Source organism: Bicyclus anynana, chromosome 15 (assembly GCF_947172395.1).
Source record: "Bicyclus anynana chromosome 15, ilBicAnyn1.1, whole genome shotgun sequence".
Lineage (NCBI taxonomy): Eukaryota > Metazoa > Arthropoda > Insecta > Lepidoptera > Nymphalidae > Bicyclus > Bicyclus anynana.
The window spans coordinates 9,151,663-9,170,467 of NC_069097.1; the positions used below are offsets into that span (position 1 = coordinate 9,151,663).

At 37.0% G+C, this 18,805-nt stretch overlaps 1 protein-coding gene across 3 annotated transcripts in view; it reads right to left on the reverse strand.

Moving 5' to 3' along the window:
- LOC112051979 (breast cancer anti-estrogen resistance protein 1) overlaps positions 1–18,805 on the reverse strand; it is a 128,430-nt gene that overhangs the window by 3,054 nt on the left and 106,571 nt on the right. For 2 of the 3 annotated variants that reach the window (XM_024090874.2, XM_024090882.2), the window contains exons 2-8: positions 7,966–8,106; positions 5,555–5,695; positions 3,331–3,645; positions 2,533–2,719; positions 1,495–1,735; positions 816–984; positions 132–355 (exon numbers count right to left, since the gene is read on the reverse strand). In XM_024090874.2, coding sequence (XP_023946642.1) covers positions 132–355; positions 816–984; positions 1,495–1,735; positions 2,533–2,719; positions 3,331–3,645; positions 5,555–5,695; positions 7,966–8,106 — 1,418 coding nt within the window. Of the gene's footprint in view, positions 1–131; positions 356–815; positions 985–1,494; positions 1,736–2,532; positions 2,720–3,330; positions 3,646–5,554; positions 5,696–7,965; positions 8,107–13,512; positions 13,655–18,805 lie in introns of those variants that run through there. The other variant, XM_024090857.2, reaches the window with a different exon arrangement.

Here is an 18,805-nt window from a genome sequence, read left to right on the forward strand (position 1 = left end):
AGAAAGAAAATAGCCCCCGTTTCGGGATCCCACGAAGCCCATGATACAAAGCCACATCTTCTGACATTGATTCTTGAAACATCAAGATAGTTAGATTAGATAAAAACATTATTAAGTATAAGAAAACCAACCTATGAACAATGTCGCCAACGTGAACTATTCTATGGGCGCTCAGGACAACGAATTTGCCGTGAGCGAGGAAGACATCAGGGGGTTGTCCCATCTCAATGGTCCGTAGAAACGCTTCCACTGCCGTGGACAAATGGGCACCGTATGTGGCGGTCTGTGCCGCATAGAACGCCGCGAGTTGCCGATCATCTGGAGGTAATCTCGTGGCTGCGGCTACCGCGCTGACCTGAAAGGGAGAAATGGTTTTTTAGACGCGATTCAGTAGCAAATTGTTTGATTGTGTGTGTACGGATTGAAAATCATGATAATTTGATTTGAGGATTAACAGAATGATAAAACCTAGGTAGTTACGTCTCAGGTACAGAGAGATGTACAGAAGGAGCACTTTATAAGATGTGTACACTGCAAAGTGTTGCTCTGTTTATAGGCAATGGTCCACTTACCCTTAGGTGGGGTTTGACTCGTGAAAACAAGTATCAAAAATCACCTAATATAAAATTCGTTTTATACGCCATAACACAAGATTGAGAAATCTGCTTGGTCAACCAACCTAAGTGCAGGATTTATCAACCTCAAACTTTTTAGTTAACGTTTGAGGCCTGAGGGTTACCTAGTTGCTGTTTTCTCTAATGTGTGACTTTTCTACTGAACTGTTTTGGCAATTTCAATGACATATTTATACTGACCTCGCCCGCATGATCGGCATCTCGTACGAGCGCGTCGAAGGAAGCCCTCAGTTTGTCCGGCAGTGCCGCCCGGATCTCGGCGTTCCGTCTGCCCACCGCTGTTCTGGACTCTAGCCGCACGTAGTCGTACTCTTCAGTCCATTCATGTTCCGGGACCGCTGCCGATCGCCTGTCGATAAGAAATGACATTTTAGGGGTGTGTCATTACAAAATACACCATCTTAGCTTCAGCGACGTACTCAAGGTTTATAAATTGACTAGGCACTAGACATATAAAGTATACAATAAATGAATAATTGCGTCTCCAATAATGAGTTCGTGATGAGTTTTAGTAGGCAGTGCATTTTGCATCTATGAAGTGCACGCAACTGCTTAGCTTAAGATCTTGTCCTGGAGGAGTAGACTCCAATAACTTGTGACTACAAGCATACTCGCGCGTTTCCCGCTCCTTATAGACGTACCTAACGCTCGCAGGTGAACTACCTCGTTGTTCCAGTGATTAAACTACTCGTATGTGGCTTCGAATTATGAAGTCCTAAGACGTGGGTCGGGCTATGTAAGCACCTATAACTAAGCTTTTTCTTTCTAAGAATTTTAGTGAAAGCTCAGTTTAGAGGCTAACTACTGGAGCAACTGTTGTATTTCCTATCAGATACATTGTTTTCGTAAAGCGTAGTACCTGAACAACAAGGAAGCGTTCCCGTGTATGAAAGACGCCGCGCGCCGCACGTCCTCAGTCAAGGAGCGCGCACACGCCACGAGCTGGTCCAACGCGTCCTGCGTGCCGTCGGTCGGCTCGCGCTCGCGCTCCAGCCGCTCGGGCGCCCAGTCGCCCGCATCCAGCGCGCTGGTCGCCTCGTGCGTGATGCGCTCCGCGTCCTTCAGTGCCTTCACTAGCGGCCGTAGCTTTACTGCGATACCTGGTAACAAGGCATTTATTATTAACGACTTTTTTTTAATTAAGCTTCTTTTAAACGATTGGTGTGGGGTCCTATGAGACGAATATCTTAGCATTCCATAGATTCACCGTGCAGGTGCTGGGTCCAAAACGTGGTAGAGAGAAAAACACCAAGCAAAGTCCAGGACTTGTGACTACTGGATGTAGGGTGTTAAGGAATTCCTTGACGATCGATCAACACTCCCCTTCTCTGCTCGTGTTGTTCTCCCTACCTATCCAAATTTGGTAAGATCCTATTAGAGCAGCTTTGGATACTCGTTCTAATATAGAACTAGCTGCACTTCTAGAGAGGCCAAGGTCTTTAAGAAAGTTATAGAGAGATTTTGCTGGTAATCCTCTCGCACCTACTTCTACGGCGTACAGACTAACTATATAGCCATTTTTAGTTAATTCATTTGTTAGGTCATAATATTTATTCACTTTTATACAGTGGTCCTTCGGAATGTTAGTCTCCTACGGCACAGTAAACTCTATAAGTACAATTAAAAAGTGAAATGCTATGTAATGGATATATACCTGATTGAGAACTTCTATGAAAGCATTTTTTTTTCAATATAAATTTACCAAGTCGTATAACTTTATAGTGGTATTATTGAAAAATGGTAGAAGCAAAAATAGACGAAAGTAGTTAGGTATTGTCCACTTTAGTTTCTTGATTCTAATGCCTATAAGTTTGGTTCTCCTGTTGGAAATTGTCTATCGGATTTGGGCTTGTTTGTTCATCCAATCGTGATCGTCGGCTGAGCTAAAGTGACGCACCTTTGTCTTGGGCATCATGCGCGTTGGCCAGTGTAGCGTCGGCGAAGACGGCGAGGTCGTGTAAGGCCGCCCGCAGTCGAGCGCCCGCCACGCGCACGTCCAACACTCGCGGTCGCAGCGCGCCCCGGCGCCGCCAGCCCGGGGACACGTAGGATAGGAGCCGGGATACTGCCGCTGATGCTTCCTCCTTTAATATAATTATTTTATTTATAATCTAGGTACAGGTATATCATTTGTATTGAAAAAATTAAAAGAATATTTGCCATACTAATATTCTCATTTCCCTCCAACTAGTCGGAAAAGACTGTGTTGTGTTACGTTTCTGAAAAGCAAACGGCAGTACCCACGCGGCACAACACACGATCACACACACGACACGATTATAGTCGTGGGTGCTACAGAAACGTGAGAATAATTGACCGTTTGTGGCTAGCATAAGACAATGCAAAGGTAGGGATCGAACTACCGTACATGATGAGTCCGATTCCGTTATCGTTGAGCTATTGAGGCAAATATACTAGTAAGTACTTGTTGAGTTATATGTAAACATGAATGTTCAAAGATAATGTTTTTGAGTGACTGTGAATAATAAAATGATCATATTTGAACTCGGAATAATACTACAAAGTTGAGAACATTGGCATGATTTACTCGCACTTGGATAGGTACGGCGTAGCTATTGGATTTATTTTTGGATGGCTCCATAAGTACCTACTTCGGCATAAATGATTCAGTTTGAATATTTTTACTATTCAATTAGATACTTATCAACTACATAACAATTATTGTTTGTAATACCTGTAGCCTTTCCAGAGCTTCCAACGCCGCATCACAAGGTAAAGGTAGCGCTCGCGTCCGCGGCACGTCGTACGTACTGGACGCGGATGCGGCAGAATGTGCCGAATGTGCGGAACTTCCGGAGTTGGCGGACGCACTAGACGTAGCTGACGTCAGCGATCCTGTGCCGCTACACGCGGAGTCCGCGCTCGCCGGCCGCGGCGCTCTCGGGGCGTCGTACAAGTCTGTAGCCAGCCTTGGGCAGTCGTACGTCCCGATGATACGTTGTACCGGCATCGGCGCACGGGGTACGTCGTAGTGTGAGCATTCTTCAATCTGTGAAGGAAATATTAGGCATTTTATTATTTTTATCAACTTACCATTGACACTCTTAATAGAGCCAATGGCATCAAGCGAGTCTTAGAGAGTCGCTCAGGATCGTGGTGTGTGGAAGTCTCTACAAAAGGCCTTTGTTCTGCCGTGGACGTCCATCGGCTGTTACGATGATGATGGTGAAATAAATAGACTAAAACCTGCTTCGTTGGTTCAGATTCCAGGGATTGGCCTGTCCGGTTTGGAACCTGAGATACTGCGTGCAAGTGTGAGATACTGCTATCACTATAGAGCACAAACCTATCCCCTGCAATAATGGGGAGTTTAGTTAGACCATGTTCCAATGCGGTTTGGCATGTTTAGGGTGATAATATTTGTTTTTTATAACATCACTTTCAGATGATAATGACCAAGACCGACGTTTTAACACGATTTCCGACGCACGGGGTAACCACAAACTTCCCAACTGCAGGCTGAGAATTTTCAACTGAATATTTCTTAGAAGAAAGAATTGCTCGACCTCATTGTATAAAGCACGTAGACTAAACACTAAACAACGAGGCAAGAGGGTATTCCTCTTTAAAAAATCGTTTCACTAAATAAAGAAAGTAATGATAGGTATGAATGGTCTGCTATTAGGGAACGCGACATTTTTTGCTAAAAATTCCAAACGTCCGCGTCCTCTTAATCTCGGGCTTTGAGGCACGACAACCATTAGGCCTATAAATCTCCACGGAATATTAATAACTAGCGTTCCCAATTTTCTTTTCAAAAATATAAGAGAAACTGAGCGAAATTAATTCACAAATTTTACGCGAGACAGTGATTGAGTATGCTTTTATATCTATTGTTTTGTTTTTCATCAAAATGTGTGTGGTGTCATCAAGATCTGCATTTTTATAACCACAAAGGAAGGTCACTGGACCAAATTCCCCTGACAACGTAAATTCTGCGCATAAATGATGAGAGGTCATGACATTGCAAATATTGAACTCACATAATAATGCCTTTAGGTATTTACCTAACACGTGTTGTAAACAAAAGTATTATCAACCAAATTGAGGAAAACGTAGGTACTGATCTAAACGCATATTTTTTTCCTGAAACGTGCTCAGGCACGGGGGTGTACCACTGTCAACTCTAGGACCGCTACTGAGAAGTTATTGGAAGAAAGAAAAGATCAATATTTTATAACCCGAACCAGGGTCTCATAATCCAGAATCATTCATAGGTACCTACCAAAATCAAATCGAAGTCCTGTATTTCGAGGTGGCTTTTAGGTATACAAGAACTTTTGAAAAGTAAAGTCAAGAGATTCTACCACCGGTTCAGAAATTAGACTTCGAGAAGAGCACTGTGTGTATGACAAACAAGTTAGCCCTTAACTGTGATCTCGCCTGAAGTTATGGAACTATAAGTAAGTATCTAAGGTGAAAGCGACCATAAATAGGTACATGGAAAAGGTACAATTCTACCCAAAGCACTACGCGGAACGCCTAAATCTTGGCGATACGTTTTTGCCAGTATGGTGATAACTAGCAAATTTCCCGAGCCAATTTTGAAAATATAAACTAACCAAGAACCACAACGTTACCAAATGCACTAGATAGATCGTCAAATGGCCTGAAAAGATGCCTACGTCCAGTATTGGACTTCTACCGTCTGTTAATGATGTTGACGATGATGATAGCGACAGTGTCGTAAATAAGGCGGTGCCACCGGTGCCTAGGCACAGGGCGTATACTCTCGGGGGCGCAAGAATAGACAGAATTAAGCATCAGAATGGGCAACGCATTTGCAGACAGTGGGTGGTATGATAGGCAAAGGGTCTACTTAAAAAGGGCGCAGTTATAGAAGCTCAGCGGATAAGGCTATTTACGGCACTGGATAGCGATGATGATGATGGTCTTACTTTAGTGAAGGCGGGCGACAACTGCGCAGGCAGGGGCTGGTGTGCGACAGGCGCGGGGGTGCGCGTCCGTCGCCTCTGCATGGCGGAGCTGGCGTCGAACACCCCCGCCACGATCCGCAGTCTGTTCCCCGGACATATTCCCTGGAAACAACACGAAACCTACGTTAGTACGTATATTAGTTCCTCATATACATCTAGCGGAAACTAAATAGTTAAACACTTAGCACACACTGTCTTTACACACACACACAATTTCTCATACCAACGTTCACTACATACGTTTTAATGTGATTTTTTTTTCTCTCTTTTTGTTTTATTATTTCCTTTTCTTGAATGTATTTTCAGATTGTGCTTTTTTATAATTGTTCTAACTATGTAAAATCTGTATATGGCTGTAACATACAGGAAATATTGTATAATTGTATTCTTGGTAACGCTGTTGATTTTTCTTAAAAATAAATAAATAAATATTTTCAATATTTTTGCCCCTTTGACCTGATAGACTTCATCAGGAGATAGGAGAATACTACATCTATGATTATTTCTGTTGCTGTAGTCCGTTATTTTATCCATACTTAACAACAAAAAAATCAAATAACCGCGTGACTGCCATTGGCGTATTTCCTAGGGTGAGCCTGGCCCGACATCAAGTCTATTATTAGTATCATAATAGAATTCCATATCGGTAGCCCAGAATCCTAGGGTGGGCACACGTGGGTGACTGCGTGAAAAATAGTTAATATGATTTTTTTTTTCTCAACACGTAGCGCAATCGAATCCAGACACATTACAGGTTACTTTCACTACGATTCTTATTGGGCAACATAATTAATTAAATATATTGTTGTTGATTAATTGACGATATTTAACAATGCAATAAACGCGTGGGAACATTAATCGTTAAACTACCTAGTAATGAGATAATTTTAATAAGAGTCAATTCAGTGAAATCAAGTTAACAATCATAAATCATAAGTAATCCAAGCCTTTTCCACAATGGTGTTATACTCAAAAAGAAAAAAACCTGTCTGAGTTTGTTGTGGGCTCTTCTCGGAGTCTGTGGAACCCTCGTAAATTTAATTTTAAGTTTTCGACTATTTATTATCACCATATATTTTAAGATAATATAATACTAAAACCTGACCTTTCGAAAGTGCTTGTAAATTAAGACTAATTGAAATAAATGATTATTGACTATTGTTCTCTACAATTAAGTGTAGGCCTAGATATTTTACAATTCATTTCTCCATAATACTATTTATGCTTCTTAGATATAAGCGGCTAAAAACTCTGTTTGTCGCCTATAGCGTTCTTGCAATTTGTTGTTTGCGTAAACTGTCAAAGCGAAGCTTGACTGGTTCCGCTAATAGATATAATATGACATACTTTAAGTTAATGAGGTTTTAAAGTTATTAACAATATTTTTTCCTCTATAAATTCATCTTAAGTTCACTGTACGTTTCTGTAAATTCAATTAGGTTATTATTATTAATGGAAACACGTCATGTGGACGCAAAAACGACGTGCGATGACCTCAGAGTCTCGCCGCAGCCAAAACAAGATCTCAATTCGCTCGTCTGCAGCTGCATTTTATTGCAGCCGAGATGCAAATCCTTGTAAATGTACTCTCTATATGCAAATTGTAAAAAACTGTCCGCGACAACTGCTTTAATTTGAGTGGCTTATCTGAACTGAACTGGATATAGGTACCTAATCGAAATAATGGTTGAAATAATATGGGTAGACGGACTTGCAATATTTCTAAGATGTACTTAATAATAAATAATTAAAATATTTTGAATATAAGTACGCAAAGAATCGAATTTATTGTATAAACGTGATTATGATTCAATATCATCATCATCATCATGTCAGTCGATGGACGTCCACTGCAGGATATAGGCCTTTTGTAGGGACTTCCAAACATCACGATAGTGACCCATCTGCGTCCAGCGAATACCTGCAACTCGCTTGACAACAAGATTCAATATAACAAGATAATTATTATACTTTGTTAGTTTACTTAATAAGCATCATGGAAAAATTCTGATATAACTTAGATAAGTGAGGTTGGTTCTAATATTACCTAATTCTAGGTTAGGATTCAAGTTAGTTTAGTGGCTAGTTAAGTTTTCTAAAGTGGTACCGGTTTAAAGTTTTCGGATTATCCAAAAAACGTAGGTACTTAATCCAAAATCATAAATCCTGCTCTTGGTCTTGCCTTAATAGCGTCAACTGTCACTTTATCGTCTCAATGAATTATTGTGGGACATGTGATAACAGTAAACGTATGTGTGTGATGTCTTTAGTCTTCCTGTAAGTTCGTCCGGTGACTCAACTACGTTGTCGTACTTTGCAGCAACGTGCTGCAATATGAGATCTCCTACTCTGAATGTTCTGGCGGTGCTTACCTGTCTCCCTCTCAGCGAACAGAGCCACCATCCCTCGCTGCCGCCGGTGTTCTGCTCCAGCACGGTGAGCAAATCGCCGCGCCGGAACGCCAACTCGTCCGGTGACTCCGCTATGTTGTCGTATAGTGCTCGCGCCATGCACTGTAACAAGACAAAGCATAAGATTAAAACGAGTCGCGAAACATTCCGTTCTCTGACCTATCCAAGATATGAATTTCATGAGGATGATAATCAAAACATTCTCGAAATTGTGGTTCCCTATTTCTTTTGTTCTCGCTCAGCCAACAAACACTATCCGTATCTAAAAAAGTCGTTCTAACTGATGACCTCTCCGAGGTCGAAGTCTCACAAGAAGCGTCCTTAGAGATTTTCCGACCTCTCCACATTCTTCCAGCCATTGGGTTACTACGGCAGAGCTTTTGCCCTCACCCTGGTGTTCTTGCAGTCCCATTAGGAAGGTTACAGTAAACACGCAATAATAAAAAATAAACATTTGTACTAATTAATTTGTAGTTGTAGAGTAACTAGGAGGCATATTAATTATTCTCACAACACAACTGGTTCATAAAACCTCTTCATTATTTACTGCGTAATGATGTTTTTAAATTCAAGACAGTAAATAAATGCGACTCTAATTATTCCTAAGTCAATAAAAAACCTGCCCGCATGTGTTTCGACGTACTAATTTACGAGCTAAACCATCTTGCTTGTTCTCCCTTGGGAAAAATAAATTGTTATTGCTGTCGCAGGTACATACAAGCACATACAAGCACATACCTATAACTCGTCGTGCTAATGTTAACTTAAGCGAGTGAATGTCCTGCCGATAGATAAGTTACCTATGATTTCTTGTTTCCTATCGTAATAAAAGATTTAGATCTATACAATATTTTCTAAGTAACAGGATGTCATATTTTCTTATTGTAAGTTACTTATTTATCTAATTTTGGTTATTACAGCTTGGTATAGGTACCCAAGTAGTTACTTCTAGGTTTGTCTCTGTTATTAAGATTTGAGAGGGTATAACAAAACTTTCCAAATGTATACTAATATTATAAAGCTGGAGAGTTTTTTTGTTTGATTGAACGCGCTAATCTCAGGAACTACTGGTTCGATTTGAAAATTTCTTTCAGTGTTAGATAGCCCATTTATCGAGGAAGGCTATAGGCTATATATTATCAACGTATTCCTACGGGAACGGGAACCACGCTGGTGAAACCGCGTGGCGTCAGCTATACCAAATAAATCCACAGAATGCATATGTAGAACTAAACTAACATTTTATAGAGGTAAAGTGTGTGGCGTTGTAGGGGTAATCTCTGAATATACCGAAACGATATTGAAAATTCTTTTACCACTAGAAAGCCAAGTTTCCAAGTGGTAAATGAATTCTCAAAATCGGTTCAGCAGATCCAGAGATTACTCCTTACAATACCACAAACATTACCTCTAAATATGTTTAGTTTAACTCCAAGTAATACTGCAAAAGCCCAAAGCTTTTCAATTAATTGAACCGAAGGTTACTAGTCTCATAAAACACCATGAAAATACACCGGAAAAGGTCGAAAAAGGTCGCAGTGTTCATGAATTACCGATTGCCAATAAAATTGAATGACGTACGGCTTTCGCATTAACCCAATTGCGATCAATTCTTACCTCACTCGTATGATCAATCAGTGATAATTAGTAGGTAGCTTCGGTCTCCATTTTCTGTCATTATGTTATGAGAACATCTGCGTTCATTATCAATGATAAATGAGAAAATATTATTATTATTTTTTGGAGTTCCGTTCATTAGTCAAATTCAAAGTTAAAAATATTTTATTTTCAATTAAATCGTAAAAGGATTGTTTTGAATCATAGTAATTGTCATTTTAATAATTTTTTTTGAAAGCAATGGCGATAATGAAATGAATAAATATTGAAAATTCCATAAAAAAACAAGCTTTGAGTAATTTTGAAAAGCTTGAATAGTCTTCTCGATTATTAGGCAATATTTCCAACAAGAATGGAACTAGGTATGTAGGTATTTGTACTTAAGAATTTGCTTAGAAAGTATTTTTTTGTTCAAGTTTCTTAATACGCGTAATAATTATATTTATTTAATTTCTATGGATGGTTCCGTAAGTGTGCTAGTCCAACTCGCACTTTGCACGCTTTTTTGTTCAACCTTAATTTGCGTGTTACAACGTCGTAAAGAGCAAGGGTGTACGACATAAATGATGCGACATAAAATATTTGATCTTATGGGGGTATTCATAAATAAATTGTTTGTAGGATGTATGTAGGAAGTAAAAGCCGTTATTAGGGAGCTGCTTATTAACATTTGACACCTTTGCATCTGCCTACATAATTTGGCTCAAATTACGCACGCTAGGGTTGTCACCAGGCAACGTACAAACTGGCTTAAATTATCTTGAAAAATTAAAATATCTCGACATCAAAATAAGATTTTCAATACATAAATACCATTATTTTTTTTTTGCTTGACAATAATAAATCTTATACATAATTATTTTGATGGATTTGTAAACAAGAACGTGGCTGTTTTGTTAATACTTTTTGGTTTTTTACTAATGAATGATTTTAAAAATACCTACTAAACTAATTTTATTTTTACGTTGAAAGCTAACGACATTATAAAATAATGTATCATTGTTGAAACCAGAGATTAACCTCATTGAGATTTTAAATTATTAATACTACAAAACTTTTTTAGTAGAGAATATTGTTTTACTGTTTATAGAAGACGAAGTCTACTAATTACCGATATAGTTATCTTGAGCATTTACAGTTCAGTGTTGTTCACAATTATAATGTAGTATACATTATAATTGTGAACAACACTCATATCTTCCAAATTCAAATTTTCAAAAAAAAAAAATCCAAATCCAACTTGTACCTCATTGTGTTTCATCAAACATGATTTTTTAGATAAACAAGCCTATTTAGTACAAAAAATCGGTTTGTATAAAGCTAAATGCTCAAAATCGAGCAAATAACAATACATAAATCGTATGAAATCGTATGAATGTTGAGTGTTTAATTTTAAATTACATTTTACATTACGTCATAAATCCCGCGTTACGGGATTCCATATCGACAGCCCGTGCCGATCGGCCCGAGAGCGCAGCTGCATTGAGCTCGTCCCAATTCTACCGATAATGATGAATAGAATGAGAGTCAGCTGCAAGATTTATTGATTGAATGGACAAACATACTAATTGATAGATTATAAAAATGTACAAATTAATTTATTTCAAGTTGGCTTCTATACAAGCACTTTTGAAACATAAACTCCCACACGTTTTAAAAGTAATATACCGAGAGGAGCCGCGAAAAAATTCAGCAGTTACACTTTTAAAAACATTTATAATATTACAATCAAGATTATACAGTTTATATCTTTTGCCATCCTCTCGTGTGCAAAATAAAATAGAATCAATTGCTTATATGAATCTTTATCATAATTTTCTATCAGTTAATAAAAAAATAAAAATAATTTTCGCTCAGCATTGATTTTTGAAAACGTTATTATAATTAGGAAAACATGTGTAGGTACAATTACAAAATGCGGGTTATTGTGTAACTGTACTCTAAACTTTTGGAACTTCAGGTTTGACTAATTTTAGAGACTTTACCGTCGGAAGGGAAAGTCTAATGTATAGAGCCGACAAGAAAGTCATTTAAACCAACAATAAAGAGTTATCTTTTAACAGTTAATTAATATTATAGGAACCCGTCAAAAAATTCAACGTCAATCTAATCATTATTGATTTTATTATTAATGGTTGCCTTTGCGTGGATGATTTACAATGTTTATTCATTATTAAATATTTCAAAGGTCACACAAAGATTAAAGTCTCACTTGTAGATTGCTCAAACAATTAATATTGTTAAATGATTACGTAAGCGATAGCTGATTCATTTGTATGAATGATCTGAATTTATTTTTCCAATGATTTACTCACTCAAGCAACTCTTTTTCTTATTGCGGTTGCTACAAAAAAAAATAATTTCGACGATACTTAATACCTTTGTAACAAAAAGTTAAGTATGATTTTTCTTTGATCAGAAAATAACAAATGTTACGATTTAAATATGATTTTCCAGATCGTCGTTGGAAGATCATTCATAAAGAATTCAACAGACTATAGCGAAGTGCATTGAAAATAATTAGCACTTAATATTGCTAGTATGGAAAAAGTTACAAAATAAAAGAACAACAAGACATTTAAAATTATTTTTAAACATACTTTCACAAGTTTGATTTAATCTATTGTTATTGAATATTTTGTAATTAGTATTATTTCATAAAGATTGGGTTGGTATACTTAATAATTTAATTATCCTATTTTATTTTATATGACATTTTGATTAGGTACTTTTATATTTGACATTTAAAATATAATTTCTAAACATACCATCACAATTATGTTTGATTTAACTTAATTGCTATTGTCTTTTTTATTTAATTACTCGTGTCTTTGTAACTGTTGTACGCCAGAAATGGTCGAATACATAATTTTACCGTTTATATTCTCAACAAATAAATGAATAAATAAATGAATCTTTCACACTTGTAAGATTTAGCCTCTGTATCTTGGCCTATGCCGATAATGACAGATTGCATTGTGCAACGCAACCGCGGCCGTGGGCGACAACGTTGGGGCAGGCCATGTCCGTTTCCGATCGACGCAACCAACGCAACCATATTTTATGTAAGTGATATAACGTTTATTATCGTTCACATTTACAACAATCACCGAACGACCGCGATAATTACAATATTTCTTCAATGCGGGCGCTTTTGTTGCGTTGCATTGTTTTGTTTTTTTAATTATTTCACTAACGAACTTTTATGAAAGGGCTTTAATTAAATCGGCCGCTACTTAATTGTAAAATGGTACTTAATAAACGGAAGGTATGCTTTTGTAACTGCATAATAAACGTGCTACGTATCTATATAAATATATGAACAATCTTAATATTATAGGTATAGGTGTCTAGAAAGATAATAAAGTTAGTTACTTTAATAAGGAACCCAACTATGGGTAAGTACTCTGACTTAACCTTGACAAAATTTATTCAATTCAAAGAAAATAAATTTTGATGTAGATAAGACCTTTCTTTTGAAATATCTAATTATGAACAATCATTTTAGTAAATGACTGATCATATTTTTTTATAAGCGTTGATTTTGATATTCTAATCTCCAATAAGTGGCGAAAGAACTTTTGCTAAATCGTAAAATATCTTCGTTCCCCTATAAATTAGTCAGAAGTACTGTGTTAGGGGTGTCTACGATAATAGTCCAGCAGTACAAAAAACATAAAAAAAATTACAATTTTAGTTTTTTAAATATCGACAACCCTACTTATATCTAAGGTAATCTGTGGTTTGTTTACAAAATATTTTATATCGATTTCCGCTATAGTATTTGTATATATTGCCATTTGTTTTTTATTCATTCATTGCCATTTATATTTATTATGTAGTCCTATTAAGTGGTTTATAATACATATAATAGGTATACAAACCACTAACAATTTTATCCGAAACATCGTGGAACTTAGCACTGGGAACTGTCTTAGAATTGCACATAGTACATTGAGTCCTTCGTATTTTCCTCACGAACGCTATAAAATTCACTTTGTGCACCATTTTGTACGTGTTAGTACACCAACCGCACAATACTGAAGTGTAGTAACCAAACGGAGTCAAATATATGTTATTGAATGTAGATTATTAGAACCGGTCGTCGGGATGAGTCACGCAACAGTATAGTGATGTCACGGGCGTACGTGCATATTAAGACAAATATTGGTTTTATCATTTGGAAACTTAGGTTATATGTGAAACCCTCCGTTCGTCTTGGTAATTCAAAACATAAGCCAGTCATTGTATCGTGAAATACTGAAGGACTTTTTGAAATTCATCATTAATAGGCTAGTTGACAATTTTTCTTAAATGGCCTTAAGTTATTCATTATCATTCTACTCTACCCCTATACCCTACCTCTACCCCACTCCTACCCCACTCCTACCCTACTCCTACCCTCCCAATACCCTACCGTTCGCGTAGAAACCGAAAAGGGTTTGGATTTTTATCCTCCTCCTAACAAGTTAGTCCGCTTCTATCTTAGATTGCATCATCACTTACCATCAGGTGAGATTGTAGTCAAGGGCTAACTTGTAAAGAATAAAAAAAAGAATCCTACGTCCTTCTCCTGGTTCTAAGCTACCTCTCCACTAATTTTGAGCCAAATCCGTCCAGCCGTACTTGGGTTATAAGTGTTGTAGCAAACCCGACTTTCTTTTATATATAGATATCGATATATTTCGGACCCTTATTCTATGTTCTACATGAAATTAAAATTGCTTAGGTTTGTAGGTAGTCATGAAATTCAAGTGACGAGATTTACAGTAGTTTATTCCTTCAGTCATCGAGAGAATCGCCACTCAACAGAACGCGAGATCTATAATAAAAATGAAAAAAAAAATGTTATCGAGATGAGGTATTCATACATACCTCTATCCTACTCATGCTGACATTATTTTCCTCCACCCGTGATATATGGTCGCATTTAAAGAATATTACACAATATGTTGAATACATATGTATATTACTTCGTTCAGAAATTATGGTTCAGCCCGTATCTAGATGAGCTTTTAAAGCCAATATAATGTCCTCTTTCAATTTACGCAATATATGTCTGATTTATGTATGTAATAAATAAATATTTTTAGGTCACTTTCGATAATACCGGCTCATCCATCCATTGCGTCCATTATTTATTTGTTCAAAATTACGTTTTATGGGCTTCTTTTTAATTCAACTTAAGTTATAATAAAAGGTTAGAATTCGTTAACACCGGTACATCCATTGCGTCCATAATTTATTGGTTCAAAATTACATTTTATGGGCTTTTTATTTAACCATTTCAACTTACTCGTAAGTTATTAAACTTACGAGTAAGTTAAAGGTTAGAATGGCTACTTATTAATAATAAATAGTCTTCGTGTGTCTGTCTTGTGTGCTGTGTCTAATTTTATTTTAAATACGCGCTACTTTTTGGGAAAATCTATAATAGGTTGATTGAACTGTTACGAGTAATCTTTATCTCAATTATTATAATTTAATTTTTACTTTTCCAAAGAAAATCTTGCGTAACGTTTTTGGGTTAATAGCTACCTATTAACCAAGTATCTACATACTAGGTAGTACTACAGGTTAACCTGGTAGTATCAGATGTTACGAAATGTCAAGTGGACATGATTATCTTGTAAACATAACAATTAATTACCAGATAAAATGAAAAGAATTCAACAAGAAAAGGTAAATGTACACGCATCTACCATAGGAAGTAGGTAAGCAAACATTTATCACCTTTTTTGGAAGCTCACCGCGATCTTACGGTATGGCAGAGATGCTGCGAACCGGATCGCGTGAATCATAGTGCAATCATTCGCGGAATCGTGCTGTAGTACACTACACGGCTACGCACTGGCCTTCTATACACGTAACTCATGAGGTCACTGACTCACTGTCATTAATTTGATAAGCCACTGAATGGAGGGTCTAATTAACTAGGTAAAACAACACCGTGTCATTATTGAACGTTGCAAACCCAAACGAAACTAGATTCGTAATTTACAGACATCGACCAGTGATGCGTGCCAAGAGATACTTAATTATCTCATCAACATCATATCAGCCGATGGACGTCCAATACAGGACATATATTATAGGGACTTCCAAACACCACGTTACTGAGAAACATCCCTTGCCTCCCTTTTACCGTGATCGCTGTCAGAGCCAGGAATAGCGGGGCTGACGGGGATTAGGGGCTGTGTCTTATTTTTTTGTAAGTATTGCCCTATACTGACTATGCTGGGAAAACCATCGATTTATATCGATGACTAAAACGGATTGATCAATGCAGGACTATGCTGCTCGACACCGATTTATGTAATTTCAAAATATAGACTTTCAATGGTTATACTACCATGCATCGGACACCAGTCTTGTCATAATATTTTAGCGTGCTTAAATAAGAAAAAAGTCATTTACGAAAATATTGCGGTTTCTGTTATTGCGATAATGTGACGAAAGAGATACGTAGGAAACGAACGATAATACCGATGTAGCCCAATGCGCTGGACTGACCAAGTAGGTACAAACTGCGCTCCACGCTCCACGAATGTTCTAGGAGAGCCACACTACGGGAGGAATGGCGACGGATAGTGAGGCTTGCCACCGCGTCCAAATGACGACCACGACCACTCTGTTAAGAGTGTAACGACGAAGAAGAAGCCCAAAGATCGTGTGTGGTGGCGCACTCTCGGAAAGTCCTATGTTCAGCAGTGGACGAATACCGGCTGTTGATTGACGAAAGAGAGTGATGTATTGACAAAATCATCTCATTATCGCGTGACGCGGATCTAAGGAAAAATGGAATGGAAAATGGAAATGGAAATGGAAAATGGAAGTATCATCGCTATATTTTTCACTGTCGCCATGGAGCAGTATTGACTATTGAGGTATTAGCAACAACGCAACAACGTATAAGTTATATGTTGTTGCGTTGTTGTCTTTCGATTCTTAAATTCTACGTGAGCACAGTGTCAGTGTGTTGAAGTAACAAACAATAATAATTTACTATGTGCTGTCTACGTTAGTTAATTAAACAAGTTCGCAGATTCACACGTTTTAATTTAGAGGAATTAGCTATGACTAAGAACAACAAAAATACATTTCCGTAAAGTTCCACAAAATTATTCATTACCCAAACCACACAAATAAAACGCCTTCCAAATATCTCGGCTCGACAAACAAAGCTAAATAAAGAGAGCAAATAAGGACTCACATACCCTTCTAAATTACCGTTCGAAACTCTTCCATCAATATTTTTCCGAGTAAGTTCAATGCACTGTACCTAGAAACCTTCCACGGTTGAAGACCATAGTTGGCCTTGTTTCTTCTTCCTTTCAAAGAACTATTAAACTTAGAGGAAAATGTCAATTCTCGTTGTTTATAATGACGTAGTTATTCATTTGTGACCTTTATGAATGGACGCTATAGAAAACAATAATACCTAACAATAGTTAGGATAATAGCTTACAATATTTGTTTGCGTTTGCGGTTAAGCGTTGGTAATGGATTAAAATAAATCAAGACGCCAACAATAAGATTTATCTATTCTCTAGGCACCTAGACCTACCTACATACATACTAACGTACTACCTAACTAAAAAAAAAATAGACTGAGTATATAATAATATAGACTTTTGAAAATGCTTTTTTTTCACTTTTAAAATACAAGCACCAAAAAAGGGAAGTGTCTTATCGTATTAGAAAACGGTTTTTTGTCTAGATGTGTAATTAAAAATAAATCAGTCGTTAAAGAAAACTGTACATGATTAATTATTATCATTCATGGTCAAAAAATAATGCATTTGTCATTAAGTACTTTCCGATTCCAAAATAAAACGTTTCAATCAACCTGTACAACTTAATCAGGGATAATAGGTCTGTATCGTGACAAAGAACCACGGAATGAAGATATAGTCAGAAATCGTTGATTCTTTGCCTGTCCTTAATTATAAAATATATAGCATAGTGTTCCACTCCTCCGAAGTGCAGACAAATGTTTGCTATTACGGTTAAAATGATGAATTATATAGGGACTTGCCTCGTTAGACAGTACCCCTCTCTCAAAGTATATGATCATCAATGATCTAACACGTTTATAAAAACTGTTTATAAAGAATCCATGTTTCATTGTTGTAACCGTTTTCGTTGTGTAAAGAGCTCCCTAAAACGATTGAATCGCGAATAACAGATTCATTCAGAGGAATAAATCAAGACGATACCAACTAGTTTGTCTTTGAATACAATTATTTTACAAACGAGTTATAAAAGCAAAACCACGGTGAACAAGTGCCTCCCTATTGTAAATGTAAATTATGTCTTGTTTCTATTTAAATATTTAAGACTGTAAATTAGGGAAACATTAGAATGGAAGTGGTTTTGATCCTACGCAGATAAATTTTGCATAAACTTTAAAGGCTTACATAAATGTATTTTAACATTTAAGTGTGATTTATGTAAAAAAAATATATTATATAATTTCTGAATGTATTTCGCCAGATGGAATATCTGTATATCTGCGAGTAATACCAGATATTTTTTATTCTACATATATCAAATGTATGCTGTAAAATGTAATTCAGTTTGAGAAAAACAGCAAGTTTACTCTGAATATTATACCTACGGAATAGTATTACTTACTCGTAATCATGATGACTTGAATTTCTTTTTCATTTATTCGTCATCAACCCATATTCGGCTCACTGCTGAGCTCGAGTCTCCTCTCAGAATGAGAGGGGTTAGGCCAATAGTCCACCACGCTGGCCCAATGCGGATTGGCAGACTTCACACACGCAGAGAATGAAGATAATTCTCTGGTATGCAGGTTTCCTCACGATGTATTCCTTCACCGATTGAGACACGGGATATTTAATTTCTTAAAATGCACACAACTGAAAAGTTGGAGGTGCATGCCCCGGACCGGATTCGGACCCACACCCTCCGGAATCGGAGGCAGAGGTCATATCCACTGGGCTATCACTGCTCAGCCATTTATTCATTTATTTATTTCATTTATTCATTTTCATATATTTATAAGCAGTTAAGAAATTTTTACTACTTATATAAAATTTACTAGATTTTGTCTTATATATTTTTTTCCAAGCCAAGCGTAATCGCTAACTATTATAGCAACATGAAAAGTTTCGCAGATTATCGTGAACAGTCGGGCAGAAAAACAGACAAAATT